Source organism: Lingula anatina, chromosome 9 (assembly GCF_051362555.1).
Source record: "Lingula anatina isolate TDL-2025a chromosome 9, LinAna3.0, whole genome shotgun sequence".
NCBI classification, from domain to species: domain Eukaryota; kingdom Metazoa; phylum Brachiopoda; class Lingulata; order Lingulida; family Lingulidae; genus Lingula; species Lingula anatina.
In genome coordinates, this window is record NC_141775.1 from 20,255,869 (window position 1) to 20,275,373 (window position 19,505).

General features: G+C 38.4%; 1 protein-coding gene across 3 annotated transcripts in view; it reads right to left on the minus strand.

Moving 5' to 3' along the window:
- Nucleotides 1–13,707, minus strand: part of LOC147760128 (uncharacterized) — a 50,548-nt gene extending 36,841 nt beyond the window's left edge. For all 3 annotated transcript variants that reach the window (XM_086995000.1, XM_086994998.1, XM_086994999.1), the window contains exon 1: nt 13,559–13,707. In XM_086995000.1, coding sequence (XP_086851126.1) covers nt 13,559–13,666 — 108 coding nt within the window. In that variant the 5' untranslated portion in view covers nt 13,667–13,707. The remainder of the gene's footprint in view (nt 1–13,558) is intronic.
- Between the last annotated feature and the right edge of the window lie 5,798 nt (nt 13,708–19,505).

Genomic DNA, 19,505 nt, shown 5'->3' on the forward strand with positions numbered 1-19,505 from the left:
ATAGTCCCTAAGACATGTTTGGGATATCAAATATTGCTATTGTTCCACCCGGTCTATACTCCAAAAGCATCACACCGAATTTAGCAGACCGCACGTACCAGGTAATTTGGTAGGAAATGGCAATACTGCATGGTGTCCCTTGGTATCATTTCAAGGCCCAAACATTATAATTTATACACCATGTGCATGTATATAAGCGCAGGCGTCAACATCTGTCCTTTGTACGAGTAGAATATTTGAAAATACATGTCTATTAATTAAATACTCTCAGCTCTCTTATAAGTTTCACAAATTGTATTCACAAAATAGAGAAAAAAATTGGTTTCTTACATACAGATACGAACTTGAGAATTCTTAAAGACTGTCCAAGGTCTTGCAGTGAAAATAAGATCCCCTTACTTGCATTATGATGAAGCCTTGAACCTGGCCAGTATACATTCTTTAGACAAAAGAAGTGGAGATTTAAACAAAACATTTTTTTATGAAATAACTGTATCCTGTGACATACTGAACTACATTTTAGTTGGACAACCATTTAAACCCTTTTAAGATCAAACAACAGTTATGTGTCAAAATGTAATAGCAAACGGTTCGACTAGCCTTCATTGCAAATGCCCTTCTAAAATTCAAATTGTAAAATGTATTTTATCCATAATATAATAGTTTAGAAGACCATGTCGTAATGAGCAGTAACCCCTCGATAGTCTCGTGGAAGACTAGATTTTGGTGTGCTCATCTACCATTACGTGTGTTGTGTTGTGCATTGATCACGTGAGCTGGTAGAGCGGGAATAGTAGTCTGGGATGCGCCATGTTAGGTGACACGATGCAACGTTTCTTCAATAATAATTCCATATGTATCTGTTGATTTTATTCGTGTTTTATGACTTCACATTGAATCACAACATTTGGCGACAAGGATTAAAAACTTCAAAAATATAGTGAACAGTGATATTACAAGCCTAGCGTTGCAGACTGCAGTTATGGATACATTGCTAGAGGAAACTCGTATAGGACAATGACTATTCACTTATAGATGCAGCTTATGACAGCTTACTTGAGAAAAGAATATGCGAGGCAGAACAAAAGATGACTCTTATGGAGACCCAGCAGGAATAGTTGAGTTGGATCAACGTTGAAAACAGGTTGATACGTTGAATTGCCGTTGATCTACCTAAATTCAATGTCAAATCAACGTTGATCCAGCCACGTCGAAACACCGTCATAATGTGACGTTGACTCAACGTTGTATTTTGGTCAATGACACAACCTTGCAGTTATGAATTGTAATTTTAAATATTAATTATTGAAAACGTGATATTTTGTTTATCAATACTGTAACTAAATTTATCAAAATAATAACAAAATGGCTTTAAAGTAAAATTGACAGTTGTTTTGTGTCTTTAGTTAACTAGTGCATTTTCCTAACTTGTTTTTCAGAAATACATTCCAATAAACTGAATTGCTTGCAAGGTCAGCTAACACGAGGATGCATATATTTCTGTAAATGTGATGGAGTTAACAGTTCTTGGTAACCTGTTATAGATAGACAGGTTGAAGTGATTGTGACTTAGTTATATATATATATATATATATATATATATATATATATATATATATATATATATATATATATATATGGTTGTATCTATCCTCATATATACAAGCAAAAAAACTATATCTAAATCTTGGAAATTCTAACTTAGAGGCCATACATTTATACTGTACATATATTTTGCCATCAAACATGTTCTACTGCTAAACACATCCAGGCTAATGTCCCGCTGGGTGGGGTCGATATAACATTGTATTCTGACGTTGATACAACGTTGTTATCTGACGTTAACACAACTTTCAAATTCAACGTTTATTCAATGTCTACTCAACGTTATGGTTCAACGTTGTTTCAACGTTAAAACAACATAATTTGCCCGCTGGGGAGGCGCATTGTAGAAATGGCTGATCAGCAAGCAAATATGGATAAAAATATCAGGAGTATTGAAGAGACTGAGTAATATTGGACATACTATGAAAACATAAATTGAACAACTGTCTATGTCCTTAAAACAAAACATGAACGATTTTATTGACAATTTCAATTATAAAACGGAAGTCATCCTAGAAAAACAATTCACCAGTAAGACAACCACAGCATCAAAAACCGTTCAATTATAGCCAGTCATTGTTGCATGATGTCTCAAATATTCATATTCCTTCCGTTGCTGAGAGAACCCCCGTGCCCGATGAGCCAATAGAACCTGTCCACCCTTATCCAAGAGAAAAGATGAACCGTCATCGAGACGTGCCAAGCGATGGTCCAATACCCCTACTCAGCAACGTAAACAACAAGACTAAGTGTTTTCATCGCCATCACCGCCAGTGATACAACTCAGGCCCCACCACCACATCACAAAGCCAATGATTCAGTGTGTACTGACCATCAAGGTAGTAGAAATAAAGTGTTATTCGCTAAAATGAAACCTTTTGATGGATCTACGAATTTTAGTAATTTTTTAGTTAAATTCGATTTATACGCTGATGAGTTAGATGACAGGGCCAAAATGATCAATTTAGTTAGTTTGTTAGTAGGTGAAGCATTGGCCGAATTTTGTAAGTCTAGTGCAAGTATTCGTGAGAGTTACACGAACACGGTCAATCTCATGACACAGTGTTTTTCAAAGCATGAGAGCGATAAATTGGCTAGAAAAGCATTAGCAGGGTCTAAGCCAAAAGATCAGGATTCTATTGAAGATTTTTGGTCATCGTGTGCGAATTATGACCTTGAATGCATATAGGGATACTCCTTCAGATATTTCAAATCAGATGGCTATTATGGCATTTCTGAAAGGTCTTTTAGATAAAGAACTTTTGGACAAAATTGTGTTCATGGTGCCAACAACGCTTGAACAAGCTATTGAAAAAACCTGCAATTTACATGCCAATATGCAAATCTATGGTCATAAAACGTTACGTATTAGAAAGGTATCACTTGGGAACAGTACCGGCGAAGATGAAGGAGATAATGTGCAGGTAGGAAGTGCTCAGATAGATGGTCAACGTAAAAGTGATTTTAACTCGCCTATGAAAGCGCAGTACATTGACCAAGTTGTGTCACGATTAGAACAATGTGTTGAGAAGTTGTATTCAGCACTACCGAAAATCCAGGTGTCACAATCACCCACAAAATTGTCTCCTTCAAGGTCTCCTTCACGGTCCCCTTCACAAAAGTGTTAGAAATATGGTGAGCTTAGGCATTTCATCAAGAATTGTCCAAATGATAAGTTACAGCTAAAACAGTTAAACAGTCCCAGGTCGTGTGTGCGGTCCAACAACCGACCATTCAGTCAATAGGACCTCTTGATTGTGACAATGGATATTTTGTTATCACAGTGATTAAAAAAGGGCTAGCCTAGTAGTACCAATTACAGTAAACTCTATAGCGGTACATGGTATAATAGACACAGCTGCTCAAATTACTGTTATTAGTGAAAGAGTGATTGCTCCGATGACGGGGCCGTTACAATTTGAAAAAAAAAAACTGGAAAATTAAAGGCATTTCAACAGCCAATGTTTTAGTTGCTAGATAAGTGAAAGGTATTTCCATTGTTATAGGCGGTAAAGAATACAAATGGAATGTGTTAGTCGCTCCGATTGAGGACGATCCTCTGATAGGGTTAGATTTTTTTAAAACAACATGAGGGCCATATTGATTTGAAGGATAGTATATTACAGTTAGGTAACACCAGAATACCTGTTGAACTACGATACTCAGGGTGTAGTGTAAGGAAGATTGTGTTAGATAAGCGCACTATAATCCCGGCGAACTCAGAGGTAAGACTGGGAGTGTTTTGTGAAGCACAGTCTGACACAACATATGTTTTGAATGCAACTCAATATCATCACCATGGTGTTCTCATACCATATATAGTTTTTAATACAGGTTATTCTTCAGAGACTTTGTCAAGCCCAGTTATTTGTAGTAATGGCAGTGACAAATACATTACTTTAAGGAGAGGGCACATAGTCGGCTACATTGAAGAGATAGACAGAGTTATTGATGACACAGAATTGCAGTCGTCAGATGTGTATAAAGTGTATACACTTGGGCAACTGACTGTGACAATATGGATAGTTTTGATTTACCTGAGCATATTACTGAGTTGTGGCAACAGTCGAGTGCAAATCTTACCAGTTCTCAATCTCAAGAGTTGGGGAAAATTTTAGCACAGTTTTATGATGTTTTTTCCAAGGGTGATCTTGATATCGGTTGTTTTGACAAAGTAAAGCACAGGATAGATACAGGATCGTCTCACCCAATTAAACAAAAAAGAGACCTACCCCATATGGCTTCGAGTCGGAAAAAAGGCCCATCTAGATAAATTGCTAGCGTCAGATGTCATACAACCTTCCTCCTCTGAATTGCCTTCAACGCCCGTGTTAGTTAGAAAGAAAGATGGGTCAGTTAGGTAATGTATTGATTACAGGGCACTGAATAAGATCACAGTAAAGGATGTCTATCCCATTCCGCGAATTGAGGAGTGTGTGGATGTATTATCTGGTACATGTTGGTTCAGCACGTTGGACATGCTCTGGTTACTATCAAATTGAAATAGATAAGCAGAGTCGAGAAAAAAAAAAAAAAACGGCATTTGTCACAAAATATGGTTTATTTGAATTCAAGAGACTGGCTTTTGGCCTTTGTAATAGCCCAGCTGTAAGATCCTACAGTTCTTAAGTTAAAACAATAAAGTCTTGGTTAACATTCTGTATGTTTATTTCAGTAACCAGCATCAGAAACGCATGTACATGTAGTACAATGGTTCTGACTAAAACGAAAAAAAAAAATAATAATAATAAAGTCTTCTCAAAACAAAGTGTTACAAACAATTTCAACTGCATTAAGAAAGTTAAACTAAATAATACAACAAAACAATCATAAAACTCATATTGCTGGCCTCCGTGGATGTCAATTATTCCTTTTTATCCTGGAAAGCTGAATTTCCTCTACAAAATTGCTTAACATATATGAGGAACTTGAGGTTGTTATACTATATGGTATCTGAACTGTCATAAACGCACAAGAGTGTCACAAAAATGTCAATTTCTACAGAATGCTAACTGCAAAACAGCCAAGCTGCGGAAGTGTCAATCAATTCTCCCCTGCAATCCTACCTCCTAAAAGATCACGTAAATGGGCCGCTTAAGATTACATTAATGGAGATAAACAAGTAATCGGGTTATCCGATTCTTACACCAGCCACATTCCGAAGGTCAATCAATTTAGTCCTTAGAGGATTAACTTGGAAGCATGTCTTGGCTTATTTAGATGACATTGTTGTTTGGGCAGGAGTTTTGGGGAACACTTGGAAAATTTGGTCATGGTGGTTAAGCGGTTTCGTGAACATGGTCTGAAGCTAAAAGCAAAGAAGTGTAATTTTTTTTCAGAAGCAGGTGGTATATCTGGGGAAAGTAGTAGACGAGAATGGTGTATCAGCTAACCCAGATAGTGTAAAAGTGGTACAAGACTGGCCTACACCAAAGTGCAAAAAAGAAGTAGAGCGGTTTTTAGGCCTAGTTAATTATCATAGAGCACATATTAAGGATTTTGCGAGCATGGCACAGCCATTGTATGTTTTAACAAGTAAGGGAGTGAGTTTTAATTGGGAAGAAAAACAAAAGCTGGCCTTTACACGTTTAAAACAAGCATAAGTTACCAGTCCAGTTTTATCATTTTCAAAAAACAATGGCATGTTTATCTTAAATACTGATGCCTCAAATGATGCTATTGCTGCTGAGCTGTTGCAAATTCAAGTTTGGGAAGAGCGTGTGATTAGTTATGGTAGCTATTTGTTATCTCCAAGTCAAAAGAAATATTGCACGACAAAGAAGAAATTGCTTGCTGTTGTGAGGTTTGTTCGTCAGTATAGACATTATCTGTTAGGCAGGGAATTTTTAGTTCATACAGACCATAGTAGTTTAGCATGGTTAATGCAATTTAAGTCCCTGACTGACATGTTAGCAAGATGGATAGAAGAGCTATCCCAATTTAGTTTTAGAATTGTCATTTCCAAAAAGATTGTAAAACATACCAATGCCGATGCATTATCTCACATTCCCTAAGAATACCCATATTGTGATCAATGCATAGAGGGCTGCGATGTTAGCTTCCATGCAATGGATGTCACCATTGTAAAAGGATACAGGAACAATGGGGAAAGTTCATTCAAGACGATGATGTCATCCCATTACCAGTTAGAGCTGTTCAAGTTAGTTGTGGGATTCATTTATAATCAATGCTTTCTCAAGAGCAACTTAGACAAAAACAGTTAGAAGACCCTGATCTCAAGGTTATTTTATTTTGGATTGAGAATGATTTACAGCCTAACAAAAGGGAAATCAGTCTTCAATCACCAGCTGTCAAATACTACTGGACAAACTTACAGCTGGTACTTTCGAAAAATGGTATACAGTATTATCAATGGCAAAGTCAAAATTCAGTGATACCTTGTTATATAGTGCCCAGGGAATTGAGAAATGAGGTATTGAGGTTATGTCATGATCCTGCGTCCGTTGGTCACCAAGGGATTTCAAGAACATTATTCAAATTACATCAATCTGTATACTGGTGCAGTATAACCACTGACTGTAAATTGTATGTACGAGCATGCAGTGATTGTTGTAAAAGCAAAAAGGCAAAAAAAAAAAAAAAAAAAAAAAAAAAAAACACCCTTAACAAATTACCATGCAGGTGCTCCGGGTGAAAGATTACATGTGGATATCCTTGGTCCCTTTAACACTAGCTAGGCAGGTAATAAATACATATTAGTGCTAGTCTGTCAGTTTACAAAATGGGTAGAGGCATACCCTTTCCCTAACCAAACGACAGAGACAGTAGCTACGGTGATAGTTAACAACTTTATTTCACGATTTGCTTGCCCGACATACTTGCATACTGATCAAGGAGCAAATTTTACCAGTATTCTTTTTAAAAAGATATGTAGGTTAATGGGCATAGAAAAAACACGCACAACTCCTTATCGGTCTTGTTCCAATGGGCAAGTAGAAAGTTACAATCGTACGTTATTACAAGCAATTAGATGTTTTAGAGGGCTGTGTAAATAATTGGGATGTGCATCTACCTCTCTTAACTAGCGCATTAAGAGCTGTCCCAAATAGGCAAACGGGCCTTACGCCCAATATGATGATGTTAGGAAGAGAGACTAGGCAACCAGTTGATTTTATATTACAATTGACTGATTTAGAGCTGCCAGAGCCTAATAATTATACTGCTACATTAAGATATTAAGAGAAAGGTTGGTTGCAGCTCATGACATTGCGAGAAAATGTTTAGGTACATCATTAAAAACACAAAAAACAGTATTATGATGCACACACCTATACTCACAAGTATTCAGTAGGTGATTCAGTTTATACGAGTTTATAAGATGAATTGTGGAGGTAAGGCTGGACAGTCCAAAAAGTTACAGCCATTATTGAAAGACCCTTATGTGGTCAGTAAATATCTTTATCCAATATTGTATCAAATAGCTGGTGCTCACAACTATAGTGTAGTTCATCATGATCTTTTAAAACCTTGCAAACTGAGAACTGACAATATTCCTGTGAGATTGCAGAGGTTACAAAAGAAACTATGTGGTGGGGTCAAAGAGGATTCGGAGGAAATTGTTTCAGTGGAGGAGGATTCACAAGAGGATTAACCGATATCAGATACATTGCACTGTGATTCTCCGGTGGTGACCAGGAATGGCCGTTAGTTAATTCCTCCGGTGAGATACGAGTGTTAACTTTTATGATGACATGGATTTTAAACTTATAGACACTTTTTGTGCTTTCAATGTGTAATTATGTGTTAACAGCGGGGACTATATGCTTTGCAAGTGAACTGGAAAGACTTTGTTATTGTATTGATTTAGTAACTTCAATGATGGTGAATCAGTGACTTGAAACTGAACAATTTATAAAGGAATGCAGTAACTATACAGAGTGTCAGACTATGTTTATGTGTATTGATATTTTGTAATAAGAGTAATGTGTTAGATGTTTTGATAAATAATACTTTTGAGTTTAAGATATAGGTTGTGTTTATATAGTGAACAAAAATATAAACGCACGAAAGAATATGTAGATTTATTATGGATTAATTTATTAAAAGATACAACAAGACTTATTTTATAGGTTCTAATTATTATATATATATTGTATACTATCTGTCTGCTTGTTTAAAAAAATAAAATTGGGAAGAATGTTGTAATATGTGCATTGATGTGGCGCGTCTTGATCACGTGAGCTGGTAGAGCGTGAATAGTAGTCTGGGATGCGCCATGCGCCATGTGTACAAGACAAGGTATAGAGAAGAAAGTGGAATACAAGTCGCCGTTTTCATTTAGTGCACTCACTCAGGGAAATTTCTCAGTTAATTAGTATCCAAAGATAAAAAAAAATCTATTTTGGTGGCAGCTACCTGAGAGACCATGAATCTGAAAAAGCAATATTATCTTTCTTGGAGTTTTTGTCGTACTCGTCAAAAGCTCACTTTTTAGTATTCAGTAAGCTAAAGAGGCAACGGTAATAATTTTGTATTTCTTCATAAAAGAACGTTTATGTATGTTACTGTTGAGTTTGAGATAAATATTGTTGTTGCTTATATTAATCTGTATTTATTAATCAGTTTCAGTGAAACTGATAATAATACAGAGGAAATAGCAATGGTTTTGCTGATGCACATGTATTACAACGCAATCCTGGCATCAAACACAAGCTCACTAAGGCCATCGTAGCAGTAAGGCATGACTCAGGCAATATTACTAGATATTGTAGAAAACTTGACAAGCCGTCAGTTTTCATATCAGGTGTTTGAATTTATTGACTCTAAACAGAATAATCAGCTATCAGAATATAGTAGCATTGATTCAGAGGAATCACTACTTACTGGACTGCAGGGTTACGTGGTGCATGGCAGTCTGCCAGAAAAAAAAACTGAGTTCCACCTTTTAAGCCTTATGGCACGCGGAGGAGGAGGAGAGTCAGGGGCGAGCAAGCGCAGAGAGAACTAGATTTACGCCTCGGTCACAACCGGAGGCACGAATTTTAGGATCGTACGTCCCCTACGAATTTTGGTTGCAGCGGAGGCCGTGGAGTTCGTAGAGGTAGAGGAAAGTCTGCCTTGCGAGTCGCAAGGGCTACATGGTTGTCCTTTCAAGCAGTGACGCTAATTGCAAGGAGTGATGACCGTGGAAAATGCACTCATTCCTTGAGTTTGTGTTGCTTCCTGCGCACGTGGCACACACTCACCACTTACGAAGGGAATGCAACGCACGGCGAAAGTAGTGCCCTTTTACGTCAGTTTTGCTTCACATTTGCCTCACACGTTTGTGATGACGTATTGATAGCGTACGTCAGTTTTGCTTCCTGTTCTCGCCTTCTTTCTTCTCCTTCTCCCTTTTTTCGGCTACCTTAGACCCCATTCCCACAGATTTAAGATCGATCTATCTCTGTGGGGAGTCTCACTAGATTACTGTCAGTCTCACTAGATTTCCTATTAAAAGCTGTAAGGGGATAATTAACTAATGTGCGCGCTCGGCTGACAGCAATTTTGCTCCTTCATTGCTTGTTACGTGCGTTTTGCACAACGCACGTCTCACTTACTAACTCCGTGCGAGGGGAGCAAGTTACGCTTGCGGCCTTATTGTACGCAGGCTATTTGTAAAATCTTTCGGACAGTCCAACGTCCTCCGTACGTGCTTAAGAGCTGTCTGCAAACAGGAATTTCCGTAAGAAGGACCTGCGTGGGACGTGAGATTCTGCTTAAAATTTGGACGCAAACAGCCCGTAAGAGCCCGTACGGCCGGTTGTGACCGAGGGTTTAGATGACGTATCAGCACAGTTCCTTATAATTCCTCAGGGTAACCCAGGAACCTCTACCCCATGCAGCTGCTCAAGGTAAAATTATTGTACCAGTCAGTGGACACAATACTTATCCAGGTTACATTTCAGGATTAGCCAGCACAGCGCCTGAAAGGCCAAGACAGACTTCAGTGCCAGACATGCGCGGTGCAAAGAGTAAACAAAGGTGATTTGAGACAGGGGAACGTCCCAGTCACACCCGATGATGTGCCAGGTGCACTGTACAGACAGTATGAGATGTCTGCAATGGTACCGCAAGCTGGGAGGGCAACGTTAAAGCCTCGGTCACAACCGGCCGTTCGGGCTTTTGCGGCCTGTTTGCGTCCAAATTTTGTGAAGAATCTCACGTGCCGTGCAAGTCCTTCCTGCAAAACTTGGAGTTCGCAGTCAGCCCGTAAGCACGTACGGAGGATGTTGGACATATCCAAAAGATTCTACGCATAATCTGCGAATAGCGAAGCCGCAAACGTAACTTGCTCCACTCGCAAGGAGTTCGCGAGAAGTATGCAAGTGAGTCGTGCGTGGTCCAAGACGCACGTCGTAAACAATGAAGGAGCAAGTGTCCTTTTCATGTTGAGTTCGATGCACGCCCTTACAGCTAAAGAACAAATTCGAAAGCACGGCGGAAGTGCGTCGCCCCCTCGCCAGGAGTATAAAAGGCGTGCTAACGAAGCACGCTCGTGTCTCAACAAATGACGTCTCTTGTGCCTCGATCGTGTAAAACATTTAAAAAAATTCGAAATTTGCTCAATTCAACCTCTAATATGCCTGCAAAAGGCAAGGGAAAGAAGCTAAGAGAGCAGAAAAGAAGGCTTGCGCCTTTCCAATGCAAACTTTTCTCTACTTCCACGAACTCCACGGCCTCCACTGACCCAAAATTCGCAGGGGCCGTACGATCCTAAATTTGTCCGGTTGTGACTGAGGCTTTAGTCCAGCTTCGGCACTCAAACGTGCAGTCAATAGCTCGAAAGCATTACAATTTGCGAGCCCGCGCTAATAGCAATATCTCTGTTAGTTTCGAGGCTATTTTTTGCCACGAGTAAATCCCGTCACAATTGCCTTTGCGCATGCATAATTTTTCATTTTGTAGTATCTGTCATGTATTTATACATGGCGACAAGCTTGGGTTGCTAGTCATAATAGCATATAATAAAGCAAGGAAGCTTATAAAATATTGAGTCACTCAGTACCTCTGATAGAAAAACTTGCGGTAAATTTTCACGTTAAGACTGCTATGTACAGGTATATATAATATTATACCATCAAATACCCCCCAAAAAATATTGATCAACATTTTATAAAGTCATGTCTTAATGCATAAAAAAAATCAAAATTAATGGGATAATAACTCTTCGTATTAGATCCATATTTTACAATAAAAACATTGTAAACAACTCATAGAAATATAACATATTATTTTCACCACAATAACGGCAGTTATAGCTAATATTCTGGCATCTGAGCTTGTCATTAGACCACATGACCTCCATAGATGGCTATACTCTGATATGATCTCTTTAGAGATAATAACATAAAACCAAACTATTTAGGAAAAAACAGGGACTAACTTTCAATGCAGAAATAAATTCGTTAATCACTGGTTAGTATGGGGAAATTATTGTTTACTGCGGGAAATTAATTTTTGCCCAAAACAAACACTTATTATCCCTTTAAACATTTCATATATGATTTTATATAGTTATTGATCATAGTTATAAGTTTAAATTTTCATTTTCTACACAAAATAGAAGAGCAGAAACAGAGTATTCGTTCACACAGTGACCCTACTTAGTATGTGTTATTATGTGACTGGACACTATTCACCTATGTACATCAACAATTGCATCAGTCCATATTAACACGTGCGCTTTGTTTATTGATTTTTTTACATTCTATTGTTGAGAAACATCTCCAATGTCAGTATTTCAGATATTCCTGTAAATTAATAATCTATTGATAAGCATCATAATAAAAAAATGACATTTTTATATGCAATTGTGTTATAACGTCTACACTTCATGCGGCAATCGAACTTAAGTAGCATTCGAAGCTATAGTTGTGCTTCGGGATGCAGTTGTACTTCGAGAATACAGGTGGGTGTAATCGCCATTACTAATTGTAATCGATTGCTATAATTGTGCGTGGTTTCGAGTTATGGACCCCAGATTTTACTCACCGCCGTTCATTTAATCAGTCTTAGAAGCTAAGTTTTTCGCACTACCTTTGTAGGATGACTGTCTAGACACTCCGTCTGGCAGTGCATATTTTTTTTAAAGTTTGCTGCCATCCTGAAGGGTCTTGGTCTTAATGGAGCGCCATCTACGTGCGCCAGAATTATGAAGCTAGCGAAGAACTTCAAAATTTGAATCTCAAAGAAGATTTTACAAGATTTCGTGCGTATGGGTTGAAATTACAATCAAAGGGATTAGACGTTTCATTACTCAGAAGGAAATTTTTAATTACTTACAGGTGACACACTTTCCATGTCGCAACAAGACATAAAAGTGGTGAGTGAATGGAAAATTCCAATCTGAGCTAATGATGTTGAACGGCTCATGTGGGACCAGCTAACTATCACAGAGCTCTTTTGGGAATTCCTTGCAGCTCCATATTATATGTTATGACTGAGAAAGACAGTTATGACTGGGGTGAACCTTCCCTAGGTTCTAGATTTCAGTATTGCCAGCTTGATCTTGATTTCATATGTAGCCCGTATCAGCAATACTGACTCTAGCCACTAGCGTCAGGTTGGGGTGGTTTTGCCTAGGGCGCTTCCATATTTGAATGTCTCGAGCGACACAGATATGCCCCATCTAGAGCCGAATTTACCGCCTTGCGCTGACGTTATCTCGTGAAGACGGGACAAGAAGCAAAGTGACTGACGTGGAGTTTGAAGTTTGAACTGAGAATATCTTGCATTCGAAAATCAGTGCCACAATACAAACACCTTTCTGCTTTAAAACTGGTTTTTGGTGTAGCCACTGTGCAGTCCTTATAATGGTATCGGACATACAGTGTAGCTGTCAAGCTTATCACACGCCTGGCAAGCACGTGTTTTGAGTTTATATTTTCAGGAGCAAATGTTTTTGATAAGCAAAAAATACCATAGCATCTGGCATATTATTTTCTTCTAATAGATATCATTAATTTTTCAGTTCACATCTTAAATAAAGCAAGGAATTTTTTTTACATTTGGTTTTGGGCTAATGACATTCAACTGCAGATTTACTGCGGAACAGTTCATTTGATTGACGGATACTCAAAATTGCTGCGGCTATATTTGACCCTCGGACTAATTAGCCCAATGTTTGAATGCGGCCTTAGTTTTATTCAAACATAAATTATTTTATTCTTATAACAATGCTTAAAACATTTTATGTAAAAGTTTAACCCACTGGGTTGCAGTCTTAATGAATTATCATTATCATTATTATTATTATTATTATTATTTGACGGCAGCGAGCAGCCGGCAGCATGTCTTGCTAACTAAATAAAGACTTGTAGGGCTAGCATGTGGGAATTTATAAGTATGTCATTGTTATAAATATATCAGGATACAAACTGAAAATGGGTTTAGATGAACAGTTGGATTTCATAAATGATTGATCGATTCTGGTAGTAGTAGTAGTATTTACCGAAAAAAATGATGTCGTCCTTCTTCCTACAAGGAGTGCAGCACGTCCAACGCCAGAGTCCGACTGCTCCAAGTCGAAAACTTGTGCACCGCTCTCACTGTTCCCCATCTTTATTTTTTCCGCCTTGTAAGGGTCAGGCAGCAGGGTTTATATTCTGAATATATAAAAGGTAAAGGGGTAAAATACTTATCTCTGAATCATTTATATCGAAACCTGTGACCTATTACTTATCCTGCAGTTCGGGTATCTCTTTTTTTCTTTTGCTTTTAGTTAAGTGGCATTTTCCGCGTTACATTGCCATTTTACTAACAAAAAAAAAAAAAAAAAAAAAAAAAAAAAAAAAAAAAAAAAAAAACTTCTGAACTAGATCGAAATATATTAACTGCCATATGTTTAAAGGGTGCCTTTCCGATGTAGACGCTTAAATAGGGCTTTCTCTGAAACTTTGCCTATTTTATCCTGGACCCCAAAGCATGTCTCACCCGAAACGGTTGAGTAAATAAAGGTCAAGGTACAGATTTTTAAGATCACTTAAAGAAAAAAAAGCACAGCATTTATTTTCGTCTAAACTTCTCGCCATTAGTCCCCTACGCTTGGAATTCTGGGACTTGCCTCAATTTGCATATGAATGAATACTACTGTGTGCTACGCTCTGGATAGGACCCGGATGTCACTGCAAACCAAGATGGAGGGTAGTCCGAGCACACGTGGGTTGAAAGAGAGGAAATTAGTCTACGGGACAATGAAAAAGGAAATAAAACGGGAAATGCAGACGCAGAGGATGTTTTTTCACTGGCAGGCCAACAAGGTAGACAAAGCAGAAGTAGAAACTAAAACTGACGCGAGAAACTGACACGAGAAACTGACAAAAATTCTGCCAGATACGGGTAGGTTATTTCGATCTCTTATCACGTCCGACTCATTTATTGACAACATATTCAGGGGGCGGATTTAGGCCGTCTTCTGGTTCTGCCGGAAAACGGTCAGATTTTCAAGTTTTTATTGACGGTATATGTAATATTTCTGTCGGAAGGCGGTCAAAAATGGAGGATGGATCAATATAATTTGGAAGACTGTCAGATCTAGAAGCGCTATCTACTAAATCTTTATACAGGCCTCTTTTCTAATGGGACTGACATTACAAGATAGTATGCTCTAAAATATACTGATTTTAATTATACACGTGTGTGTTAAAACCTTGACGTTAAGGATATCGTAAGCCTTTATTATCCACATTCCTAACAACAATAGGTGCAACTTTTGTAACGATCGGTTGCTCAGATAGTGAGTTATACTTGGCAGCGATTCACTTATCTCGTCAATATAGAAAGCTGTTAAAAGAGCCAAAAACGTTCACAGGCTGGTTAACAGGGCTTATTAGTCAAATGCTTAGCTGGCAAATTTACCCGTTTCAATGGCTCTTCCTCGGCAATCGAGTTATTTTACCTGAGAGATTCCTTCTTTGTTATCGGCAAAGTGATCACATAAAACTGTGTCGAGAGCAAGTGTCCGTCACTTATGTTAATACGAGTTTTTTGACGGGTAACGCTGCAGGATTATTTTGCACGACACTTGGTAATCGTCAGATCAACGGAAAAATCCAGTGATTACTTCATAGCGGTATTTCTCAAAATGCCAGCTAAGATAAAGGGGAGACGCTCAGCTGCACAAGAATCAGCGATAAAAGTGGCTGAGAGAAGGCTTTTGAATAAATATTTTATTTTTACACACATGACACTTAGACCCTATTTGCTTTTTACCTGCTAGTCTTGACTATTCTCGGGGTCTTTTTGTGATTTTCATTTTTGGATACATTTTGAACTCCTTCTTCCCGCTTGATCAGTGATTTTGAAATTGTTTTTCTCCAAACATCGCAAAATGCAAAGCCGCTAACATGCGTTTTTATTTTTATTGTTTTAATCATGATGTCAACCCTTGCTTGGATTTCTCTCGTTTGGCCATTCACATCACAATTTTTCGCGTGTCTCTCAAGCTCCATGATATCATATCTTGGAGAATAAAATTTTATTTTGTCAACATTAGATTTACCTTTTACAAAAGGCGACCAACAATCATTTCCGGTTTCGTAACGTGTCGCAGATACGCTCGCCGATATATATTGCAAAAATTAGACAGGCTAAAAGTATCCTTTTGAGCGTTTTTTTTTTTTTTATTTATCGATTTTTCTTTCATTTGTCAATTAATTTAGACGATTCGATTAACTCTTTTGCCCATTTATTAGGTATTCAGAAATCAGGCATCCGTCTGAACAAATACGACCGGTTTTCCCCAACCGCCACGCATAGGCCCTACTCTCTTTCAAAATTTTCTTTCTTTCCTCAGGAAATGGACATTTAACACGAACTTTTCTCTTCCCAATAGTGTACTAGCTAGACTTCTTCGCTGCTAAGCTGATGTAAGATTTATGACCTATTACCGCACACGTAATCGGCTTATAACTCATTAACTGTGCTCCGACCCCCTCATGGCAACGGCCCTTAGTAACAGAGGCGTGGCTTAGTTGTCAGGCTGACTGAGGCGCGTGCCGGATGAAAAACTCATCAAAAGACACATTTTGCGATGCAAATTCATAAAAATTATTACATCCAACGTTAGAAACTTTTTTGATTTATATAAACACACAAAAAACTAAAAAACATGATTTTAAGCGTATTTAACCCTATCACCGGCCTTAAAATATTAAAATATGAGGATTGTAGACAGGGTCGTTCTCCATTTATTGTGCTGAATGTCAATGTGAATTTGAATTTGACCTTATACAGTTTGGATCAAATCCTAATGCTGCTTGCGTTATTATTACAAGGGCTTTGCTACTTCAGTGGTCCTTCCGATCTTCACACGTGTTTGTTTCATTATTCAGTTCAGTAGTTGATGGAGAGGTATAATGTCAGCTTCAGAATAAAACAGGCGATCGTGTGTTTGCATACCTCTACAATTCAAAGTCGCCTAACACAACAGAGGGGGGCTTCTGACAGTATTTCAATTTAATCAGCACTTATCAGTGGCAACAAGACAGTAGAGTGATACTATATGCAGCTGAGGGGATTTTTCTGACAGTAAGTCAATATAACCAGCTGATCTCGTGATATTGTGTCTCGACGTACCGGGTAACGACCATGAGTCATGGGTTTATATGCTCTATTGCTATCCATTGCATTTATTAAATGTACTTTCATCGGACTTTGCTAAGAAAGACGTTTATTTTATTGATATTGTGAGGGGATTCCTTTGTATTTACCCCAAATGACACATTATGGGAATCCCCGACCCCACCCAACTACATTAAAGAAAACACTTCATGTGCACTCATGAAAATATTATTGCAAAATGCATTTAAAATTGTAGGAAGGTTGATTTTAGTTAATATAAATATTTTTTTTTAATTACTTAAAAAAATGCGGGGCGTTTTTGTCTTAAACTCACCACTACATACAATATGCAAGAAACCTCAATATAAGCTGACTATATTTAATCACCACGAGTAGGGGTGGGCAACTTTGGCTTACTCGATTTTTGGAGTTCTGAGCACCTTATAGCTTACAATAGAGTGTGTTAACAATGAAAACAGCATTTCTTTTGTTTTATTGGGCAACTTCGACTTACAATAGAGTGTGTCAACAATGAAGACAGCATTTCCTTTGTATTTTTGGGCAACTTCGACTTACAATAGAGAACCTACTCCTTCATCAGGGAAATGATGGCTGTAATAGGTGTTGCCACTCGATCATCACCCTTCAGGTGTGCTCTTTAGTCAGGTATTGGTCTGGCCATTTGCGAGGAAAGATTTCGTAAATAATATCGATCTGCTTGTTTGAGGTGAAATGTTTGTTTCACGGTAGATTACATCCTGACTAAACTACTGCAATTTACCTCTTCATGAATGTCCATAAGAAAAGCAAAAACGTCTGCAACATCTTCAAAACATCTCTGCTTGATTTGTTACCAGCACACCTTGGCGACAGGCAAGACCCTTGAATCACAATCATCTGATATCCGACGTAAGATGTGAGAGGCTTTCAACATCAGCCGTCACCAGCCAGCCATGAATAGGGTCAGGGGCCGATCTATCTGATATTTATAAGAGGGTCCTGGCCCCGTATCTCGAAAGCATCGCGGGCCCTGGTCGCTATACGTCGCTATAACCTACCACCTGGCGGTCAGTGAGTGTGAACATCTATCCCGGCCTGAGAACTAGCCCGCCGAGAACAATTCTCCTTCCCGATCTCGGGGCCAACATGGCCATACAGGGTTTCACTTTCCCCACCCAGTCCTGTTCCGTTGCAAGTCCTAGGTACAAGCATGCCTGTGCTGTTCATGCACCGCTGTAACATATATTGCCCTAACCATCTGATGGGCCCCAATAAACATGATAAACACAATTAAATGGCCGGTGAATCTCTCAGATAGGCCTAGGTGCGATAAACCAGTAGGCCTAGGACTATTAGGTCCTATGCTTTGTAGGCCTACCATCCCAGAACGTTTGTACACTGTAGGCAGCGTATTAGAAAAGCTGCACTTTAAACGCTTTCTATTCAAAACAATCACATTATTTTTCGATTAGCATCAATCATAGTGGTACCTTCCTATATCATAAATATAACCTACCGCAGCTGAGTCCCAAAGATAATTCTCGATCAGCGTTCTGACACCCAGCGCCTGGTTCTTGGAATCTGTCAACGAGAACGCGAAAAATGATGACGTTATACGCAATTTCTTCAAATTAAAGGCACGCTGGTTCTCGGGCCGGAATAGCGAAACCTCATAAATATTTCGGCTTGTGTTTGGTAATTTTCATATATGATCCAACTACCAAGCTAATGAATATGTTTGCTCATACATCGTATATTGCTTCATATTCATAAAGTTGGGAAAATGCGACATTAAACACACATAAAAATTATCAGGGTAGGTAGGCCTACACTCAGCTTCACAAAGTTAACAGCACGCTGCGATCTTGAACCGGCGATTAAACAGCGATGACGTTGTTTTTTTTTTTTTTTCGTGGGGACCGGGTATAGCTAATATAATTAGTCTCATTTAATATTCATGTGACCTTGGCATTACGTCAAAAGTGAAAATATCCACTATTTACACCGAGTCCTTGGGTCGAATCTAAATGGCGAAACGAAACTACACGCTAGCTGTGGTTTCGTTGTCGTGCGAGTCTGGAGGAAACGAAACAGGCTTGGGATATAGCACGTGATTGTAAGCTCAGATGAGAGGATTTCCTTACACATTGTTGTTTCATGAAAAGCAGAGTGTATTTCAGTATTTTAATCCTGAAATTAAAGGATTTGCATAGTTCCCGTGTATGGGAGATAATACTTTGTACTGAAGTTGAAAACGGAAATGGATAGTAACGCACAACAACCCGTTTTCCTCACCAATCAAAATTTGCGACGAAGAGCAATTGTTATTTATCTCTAATGTATCATACTGTATGTGCCGTAAATGATCCCTGAGATGACCCAACCTACACAGTAATACTTGTAAATCGGCCAGAAATGTGTGTAACAAAAGCTCTGTGTGTAACAAAGATTCAGGATTTCACGCTGACACCTGGGGAAAACTAGATTTCCTTCAAACCGAAATAAATTTTGTAATGAATAATAATAATACCCATGAATGGAATGGATTTTATCTTAAGATACGGATAAATAAAACACAAATAGTGGTCTATGGCAGTAATATATATCAGATACCGTATTAAACCGCTCGATTTCACTGAAAGTTTAACATGCACAGTACTCACCAGGCAACGGTCTGACGATGTCTATCGGATAAATGACTAAGAAATGACGTCTCGCTTTTAGGAACTAAGGTGCGAGAGGGTTTGGAGGAATTCCCCTTTTTATCAAAACGAGGTATTTACCCATAGTCATAGAGAGAAATGCATATCTATATTACTTACACACGAGTCAATAAT